This window comes from Hyposmocoma kahamanoa, unplaced genomic scaffold (genome assembly GCF_003589595.1).
Source record: "Hyposmocoma kahamanoa isolate Upper Pololo Valley unplaced genomic scaffold, ASM358959v1 102, whole genome shotgun sequence".
Classification (NCBI taxonomy): domain Eukaryota; kingdom Metazoa; phylum Arthropoda; class Insecta; order Lepidoptera; family Cosmopterigidae; genus Hyposmocoma; species Hyposmocoma kahamanoa.
Window position 1 is genome coordinate 12,974,615 of NW_020653337.1, and position 27,072 is coordinate 13,001,686.

The following is a 27,072-nucleotide window of genomic DNA, read 5'->3' on the forward strand; positions in this document are numbered from 1 at the left end:
TCGGGGGTTAGCAGGCCTTCGCCCGAGCACTCCTCGCTCCTTAGTATCCCGGCACAAACGGCGCGCGTGCACGGGACACAGGCGCAGCGCGCTCCGGGCCATGGCGGTCCACGTACTATGGTAAGAGCTTTGCGCATTTTATACTCCTAACATCTTTTGTTTAAATATTCCAACGTGATTATTTTATAGTAGTACAAAAGTAATAATTTTTTTATTATTCTATTAATGTAAACGGTATTTCAAAATTAATGCGATGAATATTATTTTTTAAACTAAATAAATTTTGTAGGTTGGTGGCTGCTGTGGTATCTATAGCAGGGGTAAGAACGGTGAGTTATAAAATTTATATAAATTCGATTTTGATTACGAGTATTTTATTGATAGAAGTGATTAAATATTAATGAGTTCGAATATTTACGCGGTTTAAAAAACTGCTTGGGTATTGGGGAATGCTGTACGGGCGAGAGACGGCGGGGGTGACCGCGGCGGTTCGTATGCTGACTCGTTCGTCTGCTAACTTTCGTCTTTTTGCAATTTTTCCCAAACACAGACTGCGATTTTTTTGCCAAATCTCGATCAGAGTACCTAGATTATTTCGTTTAGATTATGCAGACGACAAATCGTGTACGTGCTTATAAAATATTAAAATATAATTACAATATGTTTGTGTATATCCACCACTCTTTGAATGAGTAATTGATAACTTAATCACAATTGCATTTCTTACGAATAAATTACATAGAACATAACGCAACGGCACACAGACCGACAAAGTTTATCATCGTTCGGATGTAATGCGTCGGTATTGCGCAAACTTATAGTTTCCTATATTATTATATAACTAGGTATATCTAAAAATTTAATAAATAACTAATGTGTAAAACTACTTAAACCTAATTGGATTAGTATTCATACCTAAAATAATAATATTTTTTAATAAATGATTGCAAATGTGAATTTGCACTATGGTTACGAATTTTTAGTCCCTACAAATCAATAGTAAGTATTTTGGATCCTTACAAATTAATTTTATTATGATTGCTGCATTCGTGTTCACATAAGACGTTTCATGTGTACAAATGAAGTGATCCAATGAACTGAAATTTTAGTTTCAAAAACTAGGTGCGGTTCGAAAATTCGAAACTGAATACTTTCACTCCAAATTTTGCCAAAATGTGTATCTCAATTTATTACCTACGAATTGTGAGTAGAACAAACGAACCGAGGGTTCTTTACACCAATCATATGCTACAACTTCCATAACTAGACCAAATAAAATACAAATATTTGATATTAGATTATTATTAAATTTATTGTATTTTATGTATAATATTAAATATATTATCTGTCCATTATCCAGATATCTCGGTAAAAACTTTGTTGTAGTAACCAGCCACAATGTGGCAATGTTACATCTTTAAAATACCTTTAATGTAAACTATAATGGACCACCTTTGCCTTTTACTTAATATAGGTATAAATAGCATACCACACTCTTTTCACCGTGTCACTCCATTCACAACGTCTTTTTATTTAGTATTTATTAAAATGAATTAGACATTTTACTGGCAAAAAATTATCATTTCCTTAAAAAATATGTTTTGAGAGCAACTTTTAACATAAGTTGGACTGGGTATTATTTATTAGCAGTGACATCAAGCTAACCTGTATCGCGTCTCTGAAAATAGGCAGAGGAATGTGCTTTCTATGCGATATAGAATAATAAAATAAAAGTTACGAAAGCTTTTCCACGCGGTACCTCAATGTTCAAAAATTGACTATATACGTGTCAGAAATGTATTTGGTATTCTTCAGTTGGCAAATGTCGAAGATACGGGAAAAGGACATTTTTGATGCGATTTAATATTTGGAAAAAAAAATGTCCAAACAAAGCTCTTTCACATTGATAGCTTACTTGATCTAGTTGCACCAAATTTAAACTTTAACCATCCCATATAAACCACATTTTAAACTACAAAATTCTAAATTATTTTATCTATCTACGGTAGATTTGGGCAACTAACAACAAATTAATAGTGATTTCTAGGTAAAACAGCCGTGACATGCAGCTAAACGGATATCGAAGTTCCAACTTAGGGAGTCACCAAACTAATTAACGCGGTTTCGATTTGATATAATACAGCTATGACATGACATTTCTTTTAAAAAATAAGTTGTTCGTTTGTTTTTCTGCCATTCGATTAGTTATATGGAACATCTAGAAAGATAGAGGTCCCTTGTCCTGTGCCATTTAGCGCTTTTAGTGGCACGCAAACAACTGCAGATTCATAGGGCGCACTATAAGTTTCCAGAACTGGCCACTTACATAAACAATATTTAAAAAGTAATTACAACATTTGAAAATGGAACTCTTTGGCTGTAGAATACAGTTTGTTTCATCTGACTGTCACTTGTCTTTTGTGGCGTCATTTTAGAAATTGGTTGTCTACGTCACCGTGGATTTAACATGGATTTAACTCGTGAAAAATTTCGTAGTATGATTTTCTTCGACTTTAAGTGTGATTTAACAGCTCAGTGGAGCTTCCCTCGGCTTCAAACTTTGGCGATGAAGCACCATGCAAGACGACTATTTATAGCTGGTTTGCAGAATTCAAACGCGGTCGTGTGTGTCCACTGCTGTGAACAACAAAAACATCGATGCTGTGCGCCGTATGATCAAAACAGACAGGCATGTGACATACCATGAGATTCTGGCATCCTTAGGCATAGGCATGAGTCAAATACAATCAATACTACACAAACATTTGGGTGTGAAAAAGCTGTGCTCTCCGTGGATCCCACACAATTTCACTGAGGCTCAAAAAACGGATCGCGTCACTTGGTGTAATGCCATGCTTACCAGATTCAACGAAGGGGCGTCAAATTAGGTGTGGGACATAGTAACAGGTGACGAAACATGGATTTATAGTTACGATTCAAAACAAAGCAGCAATCGAGCGTATGGGTCTTTCAAGATGAGCCGAAACCCACCAAAGTGCCGCGCGTGCAAAGTGCCTCTAAGCGGATGATTGCTTCTGTTTAATTTTAATAAAACTGGACACGTGGCTACGTTGTACCGTAAATAGTGATTGGTACACGACTATTTGTTTGCCGGAAGTTATTGACAAACTCCGTAAAAATAACCGTAAACGCCGTATCGTCTTGCACCACGATAATGCCAGTTCTCACACGGCCAGACAGACGAATGAATTTTTGAAGGTGGACAACGTTGACCTTATGAGCCATCCCGCGTTCAGTCCCGACCTGGCACCTTGTCGCGGGTCCCGACCTGGCACCTTGTACATATCTGCTGGTACCAGGGTAGGCTTAGGTATGCGATGACAGCACAATTCAGGACATATATATTTTTGTCCACTGTAAACACCTAATTAATATATGTACTTACAACAAGTATAATATACCATTGCTTACAAGAAACAACAAATTTCATAAAAGTGTAACCAACACATTTTTATGAAATTTGTTGTTTGTATATTAATTAGGGTTCTGTACTAAATGAATGAATAAAATGTTTCATACTGCTTATTAAAGTTACAATGACAACACAAACATCATTTAAGTATAATAGAAGAAGCTAATGTATAACAGGTGGCCTTATTACTAAGTAGTAATTTCTTCCGAATAAACTTAGTATAGAAATTTAGGCGATGCAGATGGGATGCAATAATCGTGATACGTTTGAAAAGTAACATAGGCTAGGGATGGGTATAGACCAACAATACATCGATTATTGACATCCACATGTTTTGTTCAACAAAACAATCGAGGTACCAGTTAATCATAGCTTAAAAAATCGATTAATTGACAAAATATAAATATGTATTTTAATTGGTGGCATTACTTCTATATTATATTCTATATTCTTGTTAGTGAATGTTTTTAGCTGTGTAAGTCAAATTTTATAACGTCACTTTCTTCATCTCTTACGGTTTACAAAACCTGATTCTTTGTTTACCTGATTTGTAAAGTTAAAATAAACTAAGTAGGTATAGAGAGAGCTCTAGCTCTCTAGCAATACTCCAATAAGTCTAAGCCAATAGTACCAGGGTTTTCAGAATAACCTCGAAAACACAGGTGGCAGCTCAGGCGGCATGCATAGGAACCTCGTAACATAACCCTCATTTCCCGCCTTATTTCAAATTACACAAATTATAATAGTATAGTAGTATACACACCAGTATTAATTATAACTTTTTCAAGTGAAGACAAATTATACGATTAGCTTATGTAAACCATCTTTTTGGTGTCACGGTATTGCGCGCAAGTCAAATTTTTCGAAAATCGATTAAATACAATGACTTTTTTTTCGAAATTGTAACATGTTTATAGTTTTATTTTTTTAGCAAAAATATTGATTTTTGTATCGATGAAATCATCGATTTTCCGATTAATCGAATCAGATGACATCGATTATTCCACACAACATCGATTATTCCGATTAACCGATTAATCGATACCCATCCCTAACATAGGCGTCCAAAGCTAACGTAGCATAAGCAGGTATCAAATATCAAGCGTTCGTCTTCCTTCATAATGCAATAGTAGAATTATATCTGTCGCATAACTGAAATTCTTATTCAAATGTTTGGGGATAGAATTACAAGCACTAAACTCTCCACAGGTTTCATTGTGCTTTTAAAAACTAAGTAAGTGTAGTTACAAAAAACTTATATTAGGAGTAACAACCGAGAAATAATTTTAAATAACAAGTAAATTTAAGAAATGCGTCAATTTTCTAAGAAAAGCATTACTGTAAAAATATTTCGTTAGTATCTTAGAGCGTCAAAAGTCCAGTAGTTGGTAAAATTTAGGCTAAGGCTTTAGTTCTCATCTGTATCTTATAGTAATGTAATGCAACAGTATCTAAACAGTGCAAAAATTTACAGCAAGACGATGGATATACATGGAATGAAATCAACGGAAATCGGTGGCCGGATGCGGATACGGAGCCGCGGACTTACGATACTAACTCGTATGGCTTGTCGGGAAGGCTTGATCTGCCACAACCGCCGCAACCGACAGCGTGGCAGACCTCGAGACCGTCGCCCGTATATCCACAGTCGCCACCTTCAGGCTTCAACTTCAATCGTTATGCCGCATATGACCCTGTCACTAGACAACGCACCACTGCTGTCGATCGTAATTGTACGGCAACTGGATGTTGCGTGCCGAAATGCTTCGCAGAAAAAGGAAACCGGGTATGTATTTTTAACAATATTTGGGAACATAAGAATATTAACAAAATGGGATCATGTAGCGCATAACATAATGTTTATTTTATAGGGTTTTCCCGGAGCACCAGGACCTCAAGGTCCAAGAGGTCTTCCCGGACACGAAGGCGTAGAAGGTATCCAGGGTCCCAAAGGACAAAAAGGTCAAATGGGACCTCAAGGACCTCGAGGACCTAAAGGCGACAGAGGAAAACCTGGCTCACAAGGTCATCCTGGCTTAACGGGGCCTCCAGGGCCTCAAGGTGAAACAGGCACTCCTGGTATTCCTGGTAGAGATGGCTGTAATGGCACAGACGTAAGCGTTGAAGAGGATATATTTTCTGATAGATAAATTAAAATGACTTGAATTACTTAAACTAAATTAATTTGAATAATTTAAATGTATATACCGCATTTATCTCTTATACTGGCTTATTTGTGTTTATTTATACCTATAATGTAAATGTTCCTGTATAAATAGTTTTAACAACCTAAATTTTTTAAAAGGGTGAACCTGGACCAATGGGGTTTAAAGGAAATCAGGGCCCCCGTGGTTTCCCTGGTTTGAAAGGAGAAAAGGGTGATAAGGGAGAAGAAGCACTTCGTGGCCGATATGAGAAAGGACAGAAAGGAGAACCCGGAAACGATGGTACGCACGGATCTCCAGGACCTGTTGGGCCTACCGGTCCTCCTGGCTTGCCTGGACCTAAAGGAGTCACTGGACCCATGGTAAAGAGTAAACACAAAATCCTTTAATTCATGAAGAAATACTTTATGAAGACATCATAATGAACATTTTAACGAAGTAGCTGGCATAAACATACTGCATAATTAATTGCTTGTTAAAAGCTGTGTATAAAAGCATGTATGTGCGTACTGGGATTTGAAAGAAGTGGAAACTTCTTATCTTCGCTTATGATGATGCTCGAATATTATATTAATGTTATATTTTAGAGCTATTGTCTTTACAGGGACCAGTGGGTGAGAAAGGTGATAAAGGCGCCAAAGGTGACAAAGGAGCATCGGTAATCGGTGATAAGGGAGACAGAGGAGATATTGGTAGCAAGGGAAAAAGTTGCCCATACGTACTTCCAGTGGCTGTTAATGACACTATTACCAAAGGAATACAGGGTGAAACGGGAGCCCAAGGGGACAAAGGAGAACCAGGCAGACAAGGCGACAAAGGGGATATGGGCCCTATGGGTGAACCAGGGGTGCCAGGCTTAATGGGTTCTAAAGGAGAAAAAGGAATACGAGGAAATCCGGGCGAACGAGTGAGTAATAGAAATTCTACGTTAAAAATTTGTCCGTTACTTCTCCGTTATTTCACTATGAATTTAATTGTCTAGTTGAGAAATCCCTTGCTTCTCATGCAAAAGACTTTAATTCCAGATCCCATTAAAAAGACTTTCATAACTCTTTTTAAATGTAAGTGCTTATATATGATAGATACGTAGAGTCATTCGGATCAAGTGTACGTATTTTTGTAATTTAGGGCTTACCGAACTTTAAAATAGAGTTAGGAACACAAAGGCATTATTGCTTTCAAGTAAATCATTTTTTTTTAATTTATTTGGCTCTAAATTGAAATAAAAACAAAAACTTAAAACACGCGGTTTTCTTTTTCCTATCAAGAATAAACGATCTAAAATCGAAATATGTTCACTTGACTCGCGTTGCGGGAATCTATGCGCACCCTTATGGGGTAAGCAACTGCACTTGGGGTATGTGAGAGCATTGCTTGCTCATGGTCAAATATAATAATAATAATACAACTATTCTTTATTAAAAAAAACCTAGATATGTTTCAAGGACGTAAATATTTCAAAACAATGGTGATAAACTAAACCATTCTCCTCTGAAAAAATTTTGAAATGGCGCTTTCGCCTTTGCTACAAAACATCGACGATAATGTGTAGTATAAAAATATTGAAAATGATATTTTATTAACATCTTATTAATTTAGAAACTGGTGTAAGTTCGGATTTTTTCTTGTATATTTCAGTGTCATGACGACTAGGCACTGAAATATAAAATAAAAGCATGTTAAAAATATTGCACAAATGAATGGACGAAAATGGTACAGACGGGGCAAAATACGCATGCGCGCACTGACCCTTCCACGCTTTCCCCAGAGTATTGAATTGCAAATGAATGATAGCAATATATTTGGAACTGAATATAACCTGAAACTTTTTTTAGAAATATAGCGTATTGTAAATATGTCCATAATTGAAAAAAATTACAACTTACTGTTATGAGATAAAAAATAAAGGTGCTACATATTTTCTAAGATACAAAAGTAAATGGATGTTTACAACACAAACAGATTTTTAAGCAAAAGGTTACTTTACATTTTTATTGAATTGATATTCAATTATTTTTTGTGAAATTACTCCACTAGTTTGTTATAATTATTAATACAAAGATCGAACACTCAGGAAAAATTCCTTCGATCCGGCCAGATTCAAACCGATGTCTTCTAGCTTACCGTGGCAGACGCTATACCATATAAGCTTAGTTGATATAGCGTCTGGCATGGTAAGCTAGAAGACGTCGGTTCGAATCCGGCCGTGTCGAAGAATTTTTTACTGAGTGTTCGATCTTTGTATTAATAATTATAACAAAAGGTTACTTGTTAACCTTTTTTACTCAAAAACTGTTTTTGTTGACCGTGTAACATGGGCCTAATAGGAACTATTCGGAATTAAACAACTGCCTTGGTGTGATCCAAACAAACCGCCTACCCCTCTTCATCCGTTCCGGAGATAGAGCTCCTGCGCACACTTACCCACTGCTCTTAGTTACCCCGAATGACTCTAAGCACTTTAATTTTTATGGTAACATAAACATATTTTACTATAATATCCTATTATTGGCAGTTAATATTAAATTTCATTCGTGGTAGAAAAGGAAATTAGAACTCCTTGTACCAAAAAAATTTACTAAAAAAATGTATTCCTATACTCTAGGGTCGAGATGGAATGTATGGATCGCCAGGACCATCGGGTCAAAAAGGAGATAGAGGTCTAGATGGTATAGCAGGTCTGTCTGGTAGGCCCGGTAGTAAAGGTGAACCTGGTAGAGATGGAGCTCCTGGGCCAAGAGGATTGAGAGGTGTACCTGGCCGACCAGGTGGTCGTACCGGCGGCGTAGGACCAGCTGGGCCACCTGGTCCCCGAGGTTACGACGGCCCAGCTGGGCCTAGAGGAACAGACGGTAGACCTGGAGAAAGAGGTGCAATAGGACCTGTGGGGCCGCCGGGAGGACAAGGTGAACCGGGAACTCCAGGCCCAGAAGGACTTCCTGGTGTTAAAGGTGAAAAGGGTGAACCTGGTCTAGAAGGAAGGACTGGTGATGTCGGACCAAGAGGCTACACAGGACCTACTGGGCCTACAGGTCCGAGAGGCCTAAAGGGAGACGATGGAATATCGATACCCGTAAGTGTAAATTCATTATCCTACAATTTTTTATGTGATATGCGTATATATTTACAATTATTTGGTAGTCCTTAAATACTTGTTACGAAAACATTTGTGGGTTGTGTATTAAGTATACGATACAGATATTTAAACTAAACTAAACACTCTTTTGTCGACGATGTACGAGTATATGTAGATAGTTCTATAGCATTTAAGATGTTAAAGGTATATCATATGCAGTGTGCAACAGAAAAGGAAAGTATATCAATACAAATATATTAAATACTTTTGTAAAATTTTAAAGGAACTCTGGGTTGCTCTTTATAAATAAACGTTTGTACACATTAATCATTTAACATATTTAACATATGTATTTCAAATATCGAGGCAACCTGCAAAAACTAAACGGGTCACTACCATGGATTTTGTCATTCAAGTTTGCAGAAGCGTACATACATACACTTACATACACACACACACACTTTGAGAAAACGACTTTCAACAATAGCTAGTCTACTTGTACTAATTCCACATTATAACATGTTGTGGCTATCAAGACTTTCCATTAAAAGAAATATTATTTTTCGTAATATAAATTAAAATTTTATAAATATGCCTACTGTAATGCTAGTGCAAGAATATTAATTTCTGTAAACTTCTGTCTCAAAGACACTACAGCTTGTAAATTGCCCGAACCGCATGTTTTTATAGGACAAAGATTCTCATTACCTCAAAACGATATGCGTATGTCAAAAATGTGAAAGTGGCTAAAGTAAACCAATCTAGCTGTTTCGATATCTGAAAGATTTCGTATTTTTATAATTGCATTCACTGCGGAGTTGAGTCGTTTCGATAACTTACTTAGAGCCTATCCACACGGAGTGTTTTTACGCTCACCTACGACGACGTGCAGATGACGTGCGTAAACGCGATTCAAACAAGAATTCAGCCGCATCAGTAAACCTTTGCACACGTTTCAAATTCAGTAGCGCCGTAAACGCTCATCTGTTTTTTCAGTCTTACACCGCGATGTTGTTGTTGTTGAATCGGTACAAACGCGTCGTAAAATGCGACATAAACAAGCTTCCCAGATTCATGAATAGTTTGTATAGCTTCCCAGATTCATTAATTTTTCCATGACAACTTGGAGGTTATGTGTTTAAGGCTACAATTAATTACATGTCCTTACAAAGTCCAGAGGGTCGATTCAGAACCTTACGATAACTCAGTTGTCGACCGATTCGATTTGATATCTTACGATTTGTTTTATTTTCTATTCACAACACCCGAATTAAACGTCAAACTGTCGTATTCGAAACCGAATCGAAATGACGTCACACCCGTACGATTACTCGAATTTCTCGACCGGTAAGACGAATGTTATTCAGAACACAGTTATCGAATGAAAGTTACCGAACGTGCTATTGTTTACAAAGCAAGAATGTAATATGGAAATCTCTTATTATTTTAAATTAGGTCTGGATTTTGTTCTATTTTATGAATGCATTCCTATATTAAAATATTGGCCTTTAAAGTCTTAAAAATGTATATAAAAGGATTTTAATTTTTCTTATAATCTATTTCACCGACTAACTCCGTAAACGCTGTTGAATTACGATATCGTATTCGAATCCGGATCGAACGTTTAACTCGAATGTTCTGAATAGCTCGGAAAACGCCCTCCGATTCGAGAACGATATCCAATCGAACGATTCGGTTATAATATCGATGAGTTCTGAATCGGGGTCCTGGGCACTGATTTTGATTCAAATCGGCCTCGATCCGATCGGGTAGTCTCGAAATCAGATGGGTTTCTGAGCGAAAAGATGAACCTGATTCCTACTATACCTTTCTAATTTGTGAGTTAAATCAACTATTGTTCCGATTAGAAATGTCAAAAGGTTGCTGAACGGCCCGTTGTGAATTGCAATTATGCACCTCGACTCGAAAAACACGCAGTTTCCGATCGGGAGAGGCAATCAAAATTAAGCTGCTGGACTTGTTTTTTTTTTTTTAATTTTTGGTGGAAACAGGCCGGCGAGATTTTTATTCTCGTCTCATCTCGCCTCGCCGGTGGAAAACCATCTTTAGTGATGTTACGGAACATCATACGCAAGCATACTTATGTAAATATCTAGGACCGGTCGACTAAAGCACATAAGCCTAAACCAGTAATCATTCATTTAAATTAATTCTCTACCGTTTAAAGCATATAAGTCAAATGTATTTTATATTTTAGTAGCAGTAGACCTTCTTGTGAAAGAGTTCGTTTAGGGAAGTACTGCCACCTTACCTATTTCCGCCGCCAAGCAGTAATGTCATTACTGTTTTTCGGTTTTGAAGGGTAAGGGATGCTGGTGAAATTACGGGCACATGGGACTTGTCAAGTTATGTCTCAGGGTGACGAACGCAGTGACAGTGCCCCTCAGATTTTTGCGATTTAAAGCTCTGAGTGGCACTGCAACTATTATGGACAGACGTATAACTTACTATCAGGCGCACGACTTGTTCGTCCCGCCACTTGATATTATAAAAAAAGTGATTACTTCATTCATTATCCCGACCGACTCGAAAGATAGGGTATTTCGGAGAAACTACGGGCTTGCCGGCAAGACCAGGGTACAGCAGGCATCCGGGCTAAGCCCTCCGCCAATGATATACGCCTTCACGTTTGGTGGGTCCGAACTTGGGTATGGACTCGCTGGGGTATATGGTGACCGGGGCGTCAGTCTAGTGCGTAGCTAGCGCGTCTCAGTAGACGAGGGCCTAAGGCGAGGAGACGCGCGGGGCATTGTCGGCACTGGACCGGAGAGTTAGTAGAAGATGAGCTAGATATAATAATTTGTAACTTAAATTCTAGTGGTGTCTTTTACAAATTTATCATTCTCTTCACATCTTCCAACATTATAAATAACACAAAAAATATAAAGCACTTTTTTACTTATGTGTTCTAGTCCGCCGACAATATATATAATAAATGATGAAATAAAAATTTAATGGCACTGATGAGTACGATTGTTGCTAGTGTTGTGCAAGTTTGGATTTTAATAATTTCAGATTTGGTTTTAATGTAGTGTTATTAACAAAACAGATGTACCAGATAGCTAGTAACCATACTCTGTACTGGCTCCCTTATCTTGATGTATCATTTCGGTAACATATAGTATTATAAAAACAAAAAACTTATAGAACACTCGAATAAGCTTGTCAAACATTGGTTTCCCTGACTCGAGGATCGGGGTGAATACCGAAGACGTATCGCGTTAACATCGACTTAGACATTATAGTGGCCTGCAGGTAGGCTGTCACAAAAGAAGTTGCAAGCTAAAGCACATCTCACCACGTACTTGGATGTTAGAGGTTGAGGTCGATGTGCGAGATAGATAGTATGTTAGCGTGTAAAGTATTTGAAGGCAAGTGTCGTTGATATCCTTTTTTTATATCTAGTATTTTTTCATTAGGGTGAACCAGGACGCCCAGGGTCATCAGGAATACCGGGAACGAAAGGTCAAAAAGGAGAAAGAGGATATCAAGGTCTTACAGGGGCACCTGGCAATTCTACTGTTGGTACACGAGGAGCTCCTGGAGAAATGGGTCCACGTGGAGAGAAAGGAGACAAGGGTAGCCCAGGATTTGATGGTATACCGGGTAGTCCAGGTTCTAAAGGTGACATAGGCGGACGATGTAATGAGTGTTGGCCAGGCGGACCGGGACCTAAAGGGGACCGTGGCTTGGAAGGCGCTCGTGGAGAACGTGGAGAAAGAGGTCCTTCAGGACCCGCCGGACTACCAGGTGAACGAGGCGTGGACGGAATTCATGGCGAACAGGGAGTTCCTGGGCCAACAGTGAGTACTTATTTTTAAATAAAAAAGTAAGAAATAAAAATGAATATTCCACTTAAATCATTTGCCTCAATATGTATTTGTAAGCTAGCTTGTTGACAAACTTTTAGGGTGACCGCGGTGACGAAGGTCCCATAGGAGTGCCAGGATTGCCTGGACGAGACAAAGAAGTCCCTACTGAATTAATAAAAGTGCCTCCAGGTCCAAAAGGCGAACCAGGTCCAAAAGGATCGCGTGGTCTGAAAGGCGAAAAGGGACGTGACGGCCAAAAAGGAGAGCGTGGACCGGTGGGTATGCCAGGGACCACAGGAAATCAAGGTCTTATGGGTCCGCCGGGAGCTGATGGAATACCTGGCAGAGACGGCATACCAGGAAGGCCTGGTCAGCCCGGAACCAGCGTAAGAGGAGAAAAAGGACAACCAGGAAATTTGGGAGAAAAAGGAGATAAAGGAGCCCATGGGAGAACGGGGTTAAAGGGTGAACCAGGAAATTGTACTCAACCGGCAAATATTGAAGAAATGGCTAAGGGCGACAGAGGTGCTCCTGGGGAGCGAGGGCCACAAGGACCGCAAGGTAACATTTGTATATTACCGTTTCACTGTATTACTAGTACTCAAGTGTTGTTGGTTAGTGGGTGGGTTAGGGGGTGGGTTAGGGGGGGTTGGGGTTGGGTTACGGGGTGGGTTGGGGTTGGGTTAGGAGGTGGGACAATTAATTAATTGTCAATCTTTCATTGCCAGAACAATTAAATTTTGCCCAATACTGCTAGTACTTTGTTGAATCGTAACTGATATCGATATTAGAAAACCAAAGGAAATGCTGTCCTCAGAATTATTTAACAAAATATCTTTTTAAATATTTCTATAGACACTTGTACTTATTACGTATCCGTACTTATTCTGAATTAATGGCATAATTATAAAAGAAAATAATTTAAATAAACTCTTACATACCTTGGTTTAAATTGAAATATAATAATTTCAACCTTAATTCTAATATTCTTAATATAATATACAGTGTTTTTTAATGGGATCAGTATAAGAAAATCCGAAACCATAGAATATACAAGGAAACCTATTAGGAACTATTAAGTCTTTTTTGCAAAAACAATTTTGGCATAAACCATTTTTTCGTCAAGCGTGAGAAGTTGAATTGACCAAAATTTTTTTACTGCTAACCGACTCACTTTCATGAAAGAATTATATCATTGTATGGAACGTGAAAATCGGGACAGCAGAAGTAGGTCAAATTTCATAAAATGTTTTTTATACAATATGAATAAAATTGACTTTTTTTTTAATGCTGCTAGATTTAGCTTCTTATAATGTTGGTTTTATTGTATGGGACGAAAAAAGTCGGGACAGCAGAAGTTGGTCAAATTTAACAAAATAATTTTTCAAGTGTAACGTTTTTGACTATTTTTTTTTAATGCTGATAGACTCGGTTTCTTATAAGAATGATTTCATTTTATGGGAATAAAAGAATCGGGACAGCAGAAGTTGGTCAAAGTTTATAAATTTTACTCGTTTTGTATGATTTATTTTTTATTTTTGACCAACTTCTGCTGTCCGAATTTTTTTCCCGATACGATGAAGTAATCCTTATAAGAAACTGAGTTAACTGAGTATATTAGCATTTAAAAAAAATCTATTTTATTTATTTTGTATGAAAAAAATGTTGTGAAATTTGACCAACTTCTGCTGTCCTGATTTTGTTCATTCTATACAATGAAAAGATCCCTTCGTGAAACTGAGTCAATTAGCACTAAAGGAACGTTGATCAATTTTATTAATTTTTATGGACAACTCACGCTTGACCAAAAAATATTTATTGTGAAAACTCACGAACTTTTATTGTGAAGATAATTTTGGCATAGTCAAAGCCAAAATTAATTTTACAATAAAAGACTTAATGGTTCCTAAAATAGGTCCTATGCATCTTCTGTGGTTTCAGATTTCCCATAAAAAAAAACACTCCGTATATTACATTACGTGAAAACATACATACAACGATTACAAAATTTAAATTTTGTAAAATCAATTAACATAAGAAAATCTTACTTTCTTATTTTTTTAAATTATGTGCTTACTAATACCGAGAACAAATTACAGGTGACAAAGGTGATAAAGGAGATTTAGGTTACCCGGGTCGCCAAGGCGAAAAGGGTGACATGGGTTTTTCCGGAAGACAAGGCCCAGTGGGCCCTCGTGGACTTTCAGGGCCAAGAGGACTAAAAGGCGATATAGGAATCGCGGGATTCCCGGGCACACCTGGAGAAGTAGGACCGAGAGGATTTCCAGGAACACCTGGACTTAAAGGTGATAAAGGTGAAACTGGTCCGTCTATGCCTGGCCTTCCAGGACCCCCTGGTTCAACTGGACATAAAGGAGAACCAGGTTTGAGAGGTTTTCCAGGTATACCAGGCAGCGATGGTCCTCCTGGGCCAATGGGACTACCTGGTGAAAAAGGAGATCAAGGTTTTACTGGACGAATCGGTGCTCCCGGTCCTCCAGGATCAAAAGGTGATGCTGGTCCCGTTGGTCCCGCGGGGGTACCAGGTAGGAATGGAATTCCTGGGAAAGATGGTCCAAAAGGTTTTCCAGGATTTCCAGGCCCACAAGGCAATCCTGGAGTAATTGGATTACCTGGACAAAAAGGAGCGCCTGGTTTGCAAGGTCCCGATGGTCCAAAAGGATTCCCTGGAACTAGAGGATCACCAGGACCACAAGGTCCGCCGGGTATAAATGGCATCACTGGAGAGAAAGGAGAAAAAGGAGAATTCGGCTACCCAGGTCAAGCAGGACTTCCTGGGCTGGACGGACCAATAGGGACACCTGGATTAAATGGATCTAAAGGCGATAGAGGTTACGAAGGACCTCCAGGTTTACCGGGGATGATAGGACCTATTGGTGAAAAAGGGGACCAGGGACCTCCAGGTTATTTCGGTCAGAAAGGAGAACCAGGGTTTGCAGCTGACAAAGGACAGAAAGGAGAGCCTGGACCGCCTGGTTTAAAAGGTTTAGATGGAATTCCTGGTCGAGATGGTGCGAATGGTGACAAAGGTGACGCAGGTTTACCTGGCTTTGGAAGACCTGGTCCATCTGGACTAAAAGGTGACGTTGGACTACCGGGCATTCCCGGCCTTCCGGGAGAAAAGGGGTCTAAAGGAGATTATGGCAGTCCTGGATTAAGAGGACCAAAAGGCGATAGAGGTTTACCCGGAAAGTCCGGTACGGACGGTACTCCTGGAATGGATGGTACTCCGGGTCTACCAGGTGATATGGGATTCCCAGGACCTACAGGTGCTAAGGGTGACAAAGGTGATCTGGGTTCACCTGGACGGGACGGTTTTGATGGAGCAAAAGGGGATCGTGGACCTGTTGGGCCTATTGGAAGAATAGGACCTGTTGGGTTTATGGGACCAAAAGGTGACAGGGGACCGCCAGGTCCAACCATGGATGTAAAAGGTGACAAGGGAGATATTGGACCTGTGGGACATCCTGGTTTTCCAGGTCAGAAAGGAGATAGGGGCTATGATGGTGCTATAGGATTTCAAGGTGATAAAGGAGATCAGGGACGACAGGGTGAAAGAGGAGATACTGGTAGATTCGGCGTTCCTGGTGCGAAAGGTAATTTATGGTAGTATTTAATTACATGTTTTTGTTATAATTTAAGTATTTTTATTTTGAGCATGATTATTATGGAAAATAATACAACCAATGGAATAATTTCTACTCATAGAACGAAAAACTGTTCCCTAATATTTAAAACAAACAACTATTGTAGTATTGAATCACACTCAGCTTGATATTTATTTTTATTTTACAGGAGATAAAGGCTTAGCTGGACCTGAAGGACTGCCGGGAAGAACCATTAAAGGAGAAAAGGGACTGCCTGGTTCGCCCGGAAAACATGGTCGTCCAGGAGCTCAAGGGGCACGTGGTGAAAAAGGTGAACAAGGATTACCAGGACTGCCGGGACAAATGGGTTCCCCTGGCTCCCCAGGGTCACCAGGTGCCCCCGGAGAAAAAGGCACTGAAGGTCGTGAAGGGATAGCTGGACCACCTGGTATAGATGGCACTCCAGGTCCACCAGGTCCACCAGGTTTAAATGGTGCTAAGGGAGACAAAGGTGATCAAGGGCCTGTTGTGTATGGAACACCAGGTGAAAAAGGTGACCAAGGCCCACAAGGACTACCTGGACCACCCGGACGACCCGGCGAAAAAGGGGAACCAGGTTTGGATGGCATCAATGGTTTACCCGGGCCTATGGGTCCAGTTGGTCCAAAAGGTGATATGGGATTCCCAGGCAGAATAGGTATGCCGGGTGTAGAAGGTCAAAAAGGTGACAAAGGAACACCAGGTAATATTGTCTACGGACCTAAAGGTGAACCAGGACCTCGTGGACCACCTGGTTTTAACGGCGCTCCAGGAAGAGATGGGATCCCTGGCCCCAAAGGTTTAGATGGCAGCCCAGGAATAAAAGGGGATCGTGGCTATCCAGGTTCAATGGGTCCTCCAGGACCACCAGGCCCTATAGGACTTCAAGGAATGTCTGGAGAACGAGGAGAAATAGGTCTTACCGGAGCACCAGGACCCCCAGGAAATCCTGGAACGCCATGTACTAACACAGACTACTTAACCGGTATACTATTGGTGCGTCACAGTCAAACTGAACTAGTCCCGCAATGTGAACGAGGTCATATAAAATTATGGGAAGGATTCTCACTGTTATACATTGACGGTAATGAAAAATCTCATAATCAAGACTTAGGTTACGCCGGCTCCTGCGTAAGAAAATTCAGCACTATGCCGTTCTTATTCTGCGATCTCAATGATGTTTGTAATTATGCCAGTCGTAACGACAGAAGTTACTGGTTGTCAACGAATAAACCCATACCTATGATGCCAGTGGAAGGAAGAGAGATACAGCAGTATATATCAAGATGTGTTGTATGCGAAGTGCCTGCTAACGTGATTGCAGTTCATAGTCAATCTCTTGATGTTCCAAATTGCCCATCGGGATGGACCGAATTATGGATCGGATTCAGTTTTGTAATGGTGAGTCAATTACTTTCCAAACTTACAACATTTCTAAATGCTTTGGCAAGCTACAAATAAAATAGCTTAAATGTACGTACTAGAGATGAAACGGATAGTGATTTGGCCGAATACCGGATACCGGCCATCAGGCGTGCAACTAGCCCGGATAGCCGGATATCCGGCCGTCGAATATTGGACCCACAGTCGCAAACATGTCGCGACCGGTTTGCAGCGCGCATCACAGAATAAAAATCTAAATCTACTTACTCACACGTTTCATGATTATCGGTACACATTGTTCGTATGAAAACATAATTATTTTAAATCCATTATTATTTAAAGACATTTCGAATCGAGCGTGATCGCGATCCTTTTATTTAGCGGTCTGGTAACATCAAGCAGTACCTAAATTTAACAAAATTTGCAGGAGTTTATAGCGAACAGCTGTTCTCTGAAGCTGATCTTATTTATAAAAATAAACGGAATCGAGTTTTACCATTTATTTCAGAAATACTGGTCTTTATCCGCCATGATTTGCCTTTATTGAAACTTGAGTACTAAATTTACAGATTACGTTATCTAACTTCACACTTCTGTACAGTTACAAGTAATGAATAGATTGTCAATGTTAACTACCGTGTAGTTGCTATTTAATGTATCCTATTACTAATCTTCTTTAATAAAAAAGTCAATTTAATTGGCGTACTGATTGTGATTTTTTTCTGTTTTAAATAACCGGTATCCGGCCGGATATTGTCCTATTATCTGGTATCCATAATTCGGATTGTTAATAATTGAGTAGCAGTAGAGCTCCTTGTGAAAGAGTTCATAATATTCAGCAATAATGTCAGCATTACTGTATTCCGGTTTTGAAGGGTAAGGGTGCTGTCGAAATTAGAAAGGCACATGGGACTTGTCAACTTATGTCTCAGATTGACGGGCGCAGTGGCAGTGACCCTCACGATCTTTGCGATTTAAAGCTCTGAGAGGCACTACAACTGTTATGGATAGGCGTGTAGCTTACCATCAGGCGCACGACTTGTTCGTCCCGTCATTTAATATTATAAAAAAATATATTATAATAATTTTGTTCTGGATAGGCTGGATGCCGGATTGTTACCGGATATCCGTTTCATCTGTAGTACGTACGTACGTAGGTAGTTTATACACGATCTTATCATCGTATCCCAAGGCTGTTCGTGAGACTGGTTGTACTAGCTGTATGTAAAAGTTATAATAACGTTACATAAGGTAACGTTACGCAATATCACCGACTACATTATTTTAAATACTATCTATATTTATCTATGCCAATCTATTATTACATACTGTATCACGACCCGGGAAGGAGCGTGTAAATACAGCATGCTAAGACTAGAATGCTTTCAATGAACTGTCCTTAAACTTTGTAACTCTCTACCTTTTAGATTTCCTACCCGTGATTTGTATCAACAGTGTAAAGTTCTGACTGTGAGACAATTAGGTATTTATTCAAAATATCATCCCAAAACAACACACTATTTTACCTTATGAACCACCTCGTTTAGAATCCAGACATACAAATATCTTTCCATATAAAGCTGTCTTAACTAGTTTTGCCCAAAGATTTTTTTACTTTCTTGGACCCTTTTTATACAATAAAATTAATAAGAAAATACCAGTATATAATCTCAGCAAATATGAGTGCAAAAAGAAAGTTACTAATTATCTTCAAAAGATGTACTATGAGGATATCGAAGCTCTCCTAAATATCATCACTTAAGATCAATTTGTACAATTGTAACAATTTCTAAGTTTTACTTACCTAACAAAATCAACACAAAACACACGCGCGAATGCACACACAGACACACACACATACACACACACACACACGCAGACAGACACACACAAAAACACACGCACACGCGCGCGCGCGCACACACACACATACATACACACACACACACACACGCAGACACACACACACAAAAACACACGCACACGCGCGCGCGCGCGCGCGCGCTCACACACACACACACACACACACACACAAATAGTTGTTTAATTTACTATGCAGTTTCTAATGTTAGTCAAACAATCATTTATTCCATAGCTTAGGTAGAGTAAATTATACACCTGAATGGTTGAAAACGTTACTTTTGAAAACTTAAATGCTATGGAATTAACTTTGAATCTAACTTGTGTGGAACCTGGAGCCACGTCGTCTTTCCATGCTTAGTCTGTTACAAAGTCTTAAATTTTGTAATATGACATTTGAGTTAAAATTTTAATGTAGTTTTTAAATTTAGGAAATGATAATCTTATTTAATTATATGCTCCGGAATCATATTGTAACAACGTATATAGTCCCTTATAAAATGGTCGTTTGCAATGGTTAAACTAAATCGTGGTACAGGAGTTTGGACTTGGCTCTAAGGTTAATATAATATACTGTTTATTGTACAAGCGCAGTATTGCTTGAATTCTGAATTGAAATGCGAGGTTCTGCTTCAATATACTACCACGTATACACGTAACCCCTTATAATAACGACGCAACATTTTAAAGATGAGAACGCGAAGAGATTTGCATTTTGCAACACTTTTGTTTGGCGTTAGCAAATACAAAGTTGGTGTGGTTCCGCGACGTAAAAACTGCCTTCACCAGAACGTTGGACTGGTCTATGGCGGTACCACTCCATCGTACCGTTGCATTCCGTGGCAACTCCAAATTCGCCGCAGCGAAAATATGGAACGTCTTGCTGCCGCCGCCATTTCGTAGTCTGAAATCGGTGCACCTTTTAAAATCCAATATAGAAAATATCTCTGTCTAAGTCTTGGATAATCAAAAAAGGACGGTGTAATTTTACTTGTGCACTTACCGCGCTGGTTTCGACTCATAGCATTAGTGTACGGCGGCCAACATTTTTATCGTAGCCTTTGTGTAGGTACTCCAGTGTTTCTGAAATGTTTTATTTTCTATAATCTATTCATATTAATTTAATCACTTATTTCTCTATTTATTTCAATTTGTTCATATTCCATTATCGTAAAATTTTATTAATAAGCATGACATTATACGGTACAATGTTTTTTAAAATAAAGTAATAATAGCTACATACCCTTACGGGCTCTGTGCGGTGAGGACGGGCTCGGCTTGCGGTGCGTGGTCGGATTTAGATTACGGGGTGTGCTTATGCTCTTCGATGCCATACCAGTTAGTACTATGGGCGCTTGATAAGGAGGTTCCAGGTTCGATTTCCGATTTGGGCCACTTTAGGAAACGGAACATTTCTAAGCTGGTTCTGGTCTGGGTATTCTGGGAGCTATCGTTATTCTAGTATACATAGTACAGGGAATTCCCTAATTTGAGACCAGAAATTTGGTGTAATTGTCTGACATTGTTTTCCCTAAATACTTCGTTTTGGCATGGTTTCCAAGAAAAAGGAATCTAACAGAGAGACGGTCCTGATACAATTACGGTATAACTATCTTATTTTCATTACATTGGGAAGTATGCCTTACATTTTGAACAATTGTGAGATCTTGTACTCGTAACAGAACCTCCGTACACTACCTATTTAAGGTGGTGTGCGGACGCTTCGGGCTTCACCCTCCACTGGACCTCGGCATGTGGCCTCGGCACTTAGCACACACGTTTTTCAAAATAAAGTCATATTAAAAAAAACTTAAAATAGCTCTTTAATGGCGGCCATATTTCAAAACTGCAGCACGATATTTTGACCACAAATTATTATCATTAAATCTTAGAAATCTATTCGTGCCAATTTTCAGCACGCACAAAGCATGCTTTTTTTCAACAGTCATTTTATATCAAAAAAATTAACGCTTGTAAGGCGATTACATAGAAAATCAGCGGATACTTTATTTTTTACGCCAAATTACGATTGAAGATATATTTTCAGTCGGATTAGAACGATTTTGTCTGCTGTCAAAAAACGCTAACGTGGCAGCCATATTGCAAAATGGCGAAAAATAAATGTTGACTGCAAATTATTATCAGACGTTCGTAGAGACTTTCGTATGCCAATTTTCAGCTGAATCAGGGCAAGTCTTTTTCGGCAGTCATTTTTAAAGAAAAAACGCTTATATGGCAGGCATATTCAAAAAAGGCGAAAAGGGCCAATGTTCAGCCGGATCGAAATGTTGGATTCGTCATCTTGAATTTTTTTGACACAGGCAGTTCAGCACTGTTACCCTCTATAACATTCCTTCAAACACTTCCCACCTATCTCAAATAGTTTCCGTCAGACTTTGAAATTTGTATAGCGGCCATTTCGTTTATTTGAATTTTAAATACTTTACTTTCGACAGAATTTGGCCAACCTACCTTAAATAGTGCACAAATAATCATCCAATATGTATTATAGTTTATGCAGGCCGTTGACACTCTTTTATATTTTCCAAATTCAGGTCTTCTCATATTTGATTTTTTGCTTTGGAACCTATCCGCGTACAACGGCATAAATATCTTTTTTCCACCATATCGGGAAGTACGAGTTATATTTTTCTAAGTAAGTCTGGATTTGTAGCTTAATACGAAGTGTTTTTTTAAATGGGACAGTATGGGAAAATCCGAAACCGTACAAGATATAAGGAAAGTGTATTAGGAACCATTAAGTCGTTTTTCGTGAAAACAATTTTGGCATAATCCATTTTTTGGTCAAGCGTGAGTTGTCCATAAAAACGAAAAAAAAAACTAATCAAAATTTTTTTAGTGCTTATCGATTCAGTTTCATGAAGGGATCATTTCATTGTATGGGACTAATAAATCGGGACTTCTGCTGTCCCTTGCTGTTCCCGTGCTTGGCCAAATTTAATCAAATGTTTTTATATACAATTCTACTGTTTTGTCGATGTTATGGTCAATCCGATGATATTTGCTGGATTTACCAGTACATAGTCCTGCTACTAACTGATTCCATGTTTGGTCTTCGTATAACAACAAATAAGGATACAGTGAAAAAAAATACGACAACCTAAAATAAAATAACAAAACAAATTAATAAAACAAAACAACACCCAAAGTAACAAAATAAATTACCAAAATTAAGACGTGAATATTTCCGAAACTTGGCTGAATGCAAGCGCACTCCCACACGGAATAAAGTTTAATAGACATAAACGAATGGCCGAAATATTATGCGCACCTGGCGTGAACAGGCATAATTTTAAATTTGGTTTTTTAGAGGCCTGTGGTATAGATTTCTCATAGATGGCGCTACGACTAAAAAGTCGTTGAAAGACCAAGTACAAAGACACGACGCAAGAACATAGAAAAATTCGTGAGGTCCGTTGGTTCGTTCCGTGGCTTAGTTGGTATAGCGTCTGGCACGGTATGCAAGAAGACGTCAGGAATTTTTCTGAGTGTTCGATCTTTGTATTAATAATTGTACTTTATATTTTTGAAATTATAAAGCTGAAACAGTTTAAAATTAATTTATAGTTATTATGAACTGAGATTAAATATCAGTTTTTTTTAAATCTAGTATATTATGCTAACGTAACGTAATATTTATTTTTAATAAACATATACAGGTTGACTTTTTTATCAGAAGCCTAATTTTTTCTGAGTTTTGCATACATTAAGACAATGATTAGTGAATAAATACTGTGTAGTGTTGCCAGATGGTTACACTTCTTACATTTTTCGTAACTTTTAGAGGACCAAAAGTTACGAAAAAGAAATAAGAAATGTAAATTTACGTATAACTCGAGAGACGACTCTCGAGTAATACGTAAATGATTTTTGTTTTTAAGGTCATTTTCGTAACTCTTAAGGGAACCAAACTATATTTGTTATTGTAATTCTGAAAAGTTGACAAACGCACCCAAATTAGACAAAAAAGTACTTAACTTCGACATGGTGCAAACAAGATGAAATCAATCAAATACTGGTTATGGCTTGGTTTTTTTTTTTAGGATTTAGGTGTATATATTAAAGTTAGAATTTTTAATTGAAAGAAACGAACTTGTAAAATGTAAATTTTGCAGTAAAAAATTTTACTTTTGTAATTTTCGACTCAAGACTGGCAACACCTCGACATCACTGTATAATTTGCGATTTAATCGCGGATAATGGATGGCTATCCGCGATCCACGCAAAAATCAAACCTGCTACAGTTATATAGCTATTGTAGCCGTTAAACAAAAAAATGGCTGTTTTCGGCACCAGTTGAATCTAAATTGATTGATATTAACTGCCTGTCGATATCGAATATTAAAATTGTACATTCTTCCAATTGTATAAAGCATAAAATCGTAGTTTTAAATATATGACTTATAATAAGATGATAGATAACATTTTAATTTATCATGGGAAAGAGAAATTGATATTTTTTCTTCTTGGCTTTTCGCGGTTAGCGCTTCAGCCACTTACAAAGTATTTTGACTTCTTAAAACGGGGAAGGGTATTTGATCATAGAACTTTATGTTGTGCAATGTAAGAAGATTTGCAAATTGTAGCATAGTCCAATCATCTGTTTAGCGCCATTTCTCTCTCACTGCCTACTAGTAATTGCATACTTCCTTATTTGCGCGACGCGACGCAATCGCTATCGCAGGATAACTAACTATAACAATAGCAGTTCAGACAGGTGTTCGATAATGAGTTATAGAATGCGTAAGATTATTGCATTGCGTGATCTGTTGTTGTAATAAAGACCACCTCTATTTTCATCACAACCCGACTCGGAACGATCGACTTGTATTTTTTTTGCTAATTAATTACGACACCACACTATAAACGCACAAAGTAGGTATATATATATATTTTTGCAATAATTATGTACGTTTTCAATCTGTACATATAACACACAGCAGCAACACAGTATATAATTAACACGTACGCGTATTTACCTAGTTTATTTTATTTTGCGACACACACATCCATGACCCATTTCGGCTTAGGGCTCATTGAAAACCAGCGCCACAGCCTAATTATGGCTGTGACATAAGCTCAATAAGATCCTTTTGCATACGCCACAACCGCACAAATGACAGTACAAATTTTAGTCGTGGTATTTGGTTTATTGTTTTTGTCTGTTTTATTTTACTTTGTTGTTTTTTGTTTTTGTATTTTTTATTTTGTATTTTTTTTGTTTTGCTTTATTTGTCTAAGTATTATTATCTCTTTTTATCTGTGTGTAGCGTTGCAATAAATGTTTTTATATTCTATTCTAATTGGTAGATTAAGCCTTACCATTATCACTGACCTAACCTAATTTAACCACGGTAGATATTGTAACTTTCTTTGATTTGTTTTCAGCACACGGGCGCAGGTGCCCAGGGCGGTGGACAAGAATTGGCGAGCCCCGGTTCTTGCCTGGAAGATTTCCGAGCGGCACCTTTCATAGAATGTAATGGTGAGGGTGGTACTTGCCACCATTTCGCCAACAAACTTAGTTTCTGGCTTACAATCATCGAAGAAAGTCAGCAGTTTACAACTCCTCAAAGAGAAACTTTAAAATCAGGGCGGCTACTCGAACGCGTATCGAGGTGTGCAGTCTGCATTAAAAACACATAGCTTGCCTGAACATCAGTAGGTAGAATTCAAATTTTAACGGTATTTAAAAAAACCTTTAATGAGATGAGTTTATTGTGGCAAACAACCTTTATCATTTACATACTTGGAATAAGTTACTTAAATGCTTGTTAGACTCGCAGCTATCAACTTTAGTCAAATGACACATAAGATGTGAACGTTTTACAAGACCACATAAAAAGTACCTCTTTAACAACAGAACCGGTGTTGTAGCTTGGTGGATTAATAAAATATTATGTGTCCTTGGATTAATTCGATGAACAGTTGCAGTAAGTAGTATCTAATTTTTATCATAATAAATTTCCATTAATACCAAAGTAATTTAATTTAAGGCTTTGTTATTTATTACAGGTTTATTTAGATTTTTCAAAGATTTACGATATCGGCGTCTTGAAAATATTTAAGTAATAAATGCTATGTACATTATATCTTAACTCTACAATAATTACGGAACATAACAGAAAATTAACTTTTTAAATATAAGTATAGTAAATACCTGGTATTTCTCGGAAACTTTATTAGTGATGGGTTATTTACATTTCCTAGTCATGAGACAAATATTACAACTCCGCATAATTAAATAAGTATATATATTCTTTATCGAAATCTGATTTTCAATTATGTGAAAGTTCGACATAATGTACATTTATTTACTTACCTTTTATGCCTACTTGTGATAATGGTGATGTGCTTAAACTTGTATCTATACATACGTCTGGATCTTTATTTTTCTATTGACGATTGTTTGTACTATTTGGTTGATTACAGTGATCACCAATAATAAATAACCTACTTACTTTTTATAATTATAGAATACTTATAAAAACCATTTCGAAAATTAGATCAGTAGGAAGATTTCAAAATGGCCTCACTGTAATAACAGTCTAATTAAAGTTATTGTAAATTAAAGCACTGCCAATGTAGATAAATGTTAAACATAAGTATAGATAGACTTTATTATGATAAGAACTCATACATACATAAATAAATAACTTTAAAAGTTTTTGTTACTTTTATTTACATATTGGGAGAGACGCATTGATATTCAATCAGTTGCGCCCTGAGCGCGAGCAGTTTATGCGCAATTTCTAGCTTCTATGTCGTCGCAACTAATTCTGGGTTTGTTTTTGTTTACGGTATGAATGAACATCTTCAATGGCATACGGGACAATAGAGGAGGTTTGTTATGTTTTTTACTATCGTGTTTTATAGTACCTATATTAAAATAAATAAACAAGTCTGTCATTTTACATAAAAATATCATGTTCTAGATTAAATTATATTTAAATATTAAAATTAAAACTCCTGTTTTATTCCAGTAGTCCAATATTTTTCACAAATTACTATTGCCTCGACCACAGACCAAATAAATAGCGGGCTCGACTATAATATGTGCAAAAAATAAGTGTCCATAATATCATATTAAATAAGCGCGAAAAATAAATTCAAAAATCCTTAGTGTGAAAAAATGTACAGTGTAGCTACTTAAAAAATCAATAAAGGCACCATCCGTAAGCTAAACATTCGTTGAGATCAATTCAATAAGCCCAATTACGATAATTCTACTGGAAAGAATTGGAAAAGAAAGAAAGAACTGAAAAAAAGGGTAGTCTGCGGACTGTACTGGTTACAGCTTGCACCATCAGATAAAAGTTACCACCATATTATTGTAACGTCATCGAATTTTCTTATTATATACATAGGGGATAAAGAGGCAACCTTGAACGGGGGCAACTTAGAACGAATGCGTTTGCGCAGTCAGTTTGAATGAAAATGTAGTAGGAATTATGTTTATAATAAGGTACCACCGAGACCCTCACCTGTCAGTGGCAACAGTCAGTGTGCGCGCCAAAAATGCCAAAAATTTAATGAGAGATCGTGATTAGCTTCAGCGTCGAAAAGTAAACATTCTCAAAAATATTTGTAAGGACATTATAACTGAAGGATATAGATATTGATGAATTGAACTTTGCTTGTCCTATGGACTGTT

General features: G+C 37.8%; 1 protein-coding gene across 4 annotated transcripts; it reads left to right on the plus strand.

Moving 5' to 3' along the window:
* Positions 1-25: 25 nt before the first annotated feature.
* On the plus strand, positions 26-26,107 carry LOC113234556 (collagen alpha-1(IV) chain). 4 transcript variants are annotated; one of them, XM_026469927.1, is made up of 13 exons: positions 26-120; positions 290-329; positions 4,908-5,219; positions 5,305-5,547; positions 5,739-5,960; positions 6,203-6,505; positions 8,204-8,671; positions 12,115-12,498; positions 12,606-13,068; positions 14,607-14,797; positions 15,326-16,124; positions 16,324-17,555; positions 24,807-26,106. In XM_026469927.1, exons 1-13 carry the CDS (start codon positions 101-103, stop codon positions 25,062-25,064), a joined length of 4,935 nt encoding a protein of 1,644 aa, XP_026325712.1. In that variant the 5' UTR covers positions 26-100; the 3' UTR covers positions 25,065-26,106. The 4 variants fall into 4 exon arrangements, with proteins under 4 accessions (XP_026325712.1, XP_026325687.1, XP_026325703.1 ...); XM_026469902.1 differs by having other exon boundaries at positions 14,607-16,124; positions 24,807-26,107; XM_026469918.1 differs by having other exon boundaries at positions 8,204-8,312; positions 12,125-12,498; positions 14,607-16,124; positions 24,807-26,107.
* The last annotated feature ends 965 nt before the right edge of the window (positions 26,108-27,072 follow it).

Coding starts and splice junctions, on each gene's coding strand:
- LOC113234556 (XM_026469902.1), top strand. CDS start 101: ATGGCGGTCCACGTACTATG. Junction 12,499..12,605: donor AGGGAGTTCCTGGGCCAACA/GTGAGTACTTAT, acceptor ACAAACTTTTAG/GGTGACCGCGGTGACGAAGG. Junction 16,125..16,323: donor CGGCGTTCCTGGTGCGAAAG/GTAATTTATGGT, acceptor TTTATTTTACAG/GAGATAAAGGCTTAGCTGGA.